The sequence below is a fragment of the Chelonoidis abingdonii genome, chromosome 1, assembly GCF_003597395.2.
Source record: "Chelonoidis abingdonii isolate Lonesome George chromosome 1, CheloAbing_2.0, whole genome shotgun sequence".
NCBI lineage: Eukaryota > Metazoa > Chordata > Testudines > Testudinidae > Chelonoidis > Chelonoidis abingdonii.
The window spans coordinates 163,040,917-163,042,276 of NC_133769.1; the positions used below are offsets into that span (position 1 = coordinate 163,040,917).

A 1,360-nucleotide genomic window follows, 5' to 3' on the forward strand; every position below is an offset into this window, starting at 1 on the left:
GCCTCAGCTCAGCGTCTCTGGTTGCCTAGCTGCTGCTGCTGCCGCAGAGCTGCTTCGGCCAGCAGGGCCCCATCAGGGGAGTATCAGACACAGTCGCGGCTGGGGGCCCCTGCGGGGCCCGGGGCAAATTGCCCCACTTGCCCCCCACTCTGGGCGGCCCTGGGTCCAGGAGGCTAGCCCCTGGCCCCTCCTCTGCTGTTCCCCCTCCTCTGCAGCCTCAACTTGCTGGCTCTGCCGCAGGCACAATGCTCTGGGCAGCAGGGCTGTGAGCTCCTGGGGCAGCGCAGCTGCAGAGCCCAGCCTGACCCAGTGCTCTGAGATGTGTGGTGGTGGCGTGGCCCATCCCCAGCTTGGTGGCATGGCGGTAGTGCCACCAGCGCTCCAGGCAGCACGGTAAGAGGGCACAGAGCAGGGTGGGTTGGATAGAGATCAGGGGGGTTCAGGGTGGTGGGCAGGGGGCGGGGGTGTGAATAGGGACCAGGGGGAACAGGAGGCTGAATGGGGCAGGGGACCTGGGGGGCAGTCAGGGGACAGGGAGAAGGGGTGGTTGGATGGGGCAGGAGTCCCAGAGGGGTCATCAGGGAATGTGGGGGGGTTGGATAGGCCAGGAGTCCTGAGGGGGGCAGATAGGAGGTGGAGGCTGGGCCAGGACCCCCTCCCTTAACCAGCCCTCCATACAATTTCTGAAACTTGATGCGGGCTTCAGGCCAAAAAGTTTGCCCACGCCTGCCCTAGAACACTGGTTCTAGGCTACAAACCTTCATTCTCTACGTGTAGCATAAACTTGAACGGCACAGCCAGCGTTCTCATACCTGTGCATGCAGTGGGAATTAGACAGCAGAACACAGTGCTAACATACTCCCACTAAGCCATGTGTGTGGGAGGATGCACTAGTAACTGGCTTCACACTCCCAGTCACAATGAAAATTCATGCACTCTACCCTCTACCACCAGGCATTAATCCTAGTTCATGGCTGGGATAGACTTGTGCAAAGCAGCTTAAGTGCATATAAAGCTGAGGAATATCCCCACCAGCCTGAAGGGTTTTAAGACTTACCAGAGAGACTGGTGCTGAGGAGCAGAATTAGAGTCACCGCCAAAGCCTTGGGCAGAAGCATGGTTTGCAGCACAAGCTCAATGCAATACCCTTAGAAACCAGCTGGAAGCACAACTGAACCCTTTGATACTGAATAGAGAAGAACAGTATACCCCAAATTAACAACAGGCAACAAGTCAAAGAGAGACATCAAGATCATTCTTGCATTATATCCTTTACCTCCTTAAAAGATGAGGACATTCACTGCAAAAAGCTAATAGTGTTATTTCACCTATCTGATACCATGAATATACATACTTAGCA

At 55.7% G+C, this 1,360-nt stretch overlaps 1 protein-coding gene across 1 annotated transcript in view; it reads right to left on the reverse strand.

Moving 5' to 3' along the window:
* Positions 1-1,137, reverse strand: part of LOC116824723 (apovitellenin-1-like) — a 15,368-nt gene extending 14,231 nt beyond the window's left edge. Inside the window, exon 1 of the mRNA XM_032780231.2 lies at positions 1,058-1,137. Coding sequence (XP_032636122.1) covers positions 1,058-1,118 — 61 coding nt within the window. The 5' untranslated portion in view covers positions 1,119-1,137. The remainder of the gene's footprint in view (positions 1-1,057) is intronic.
* Between the last annotated feature and the right edge of the window lie 223 nt (positions 1,138-1,360).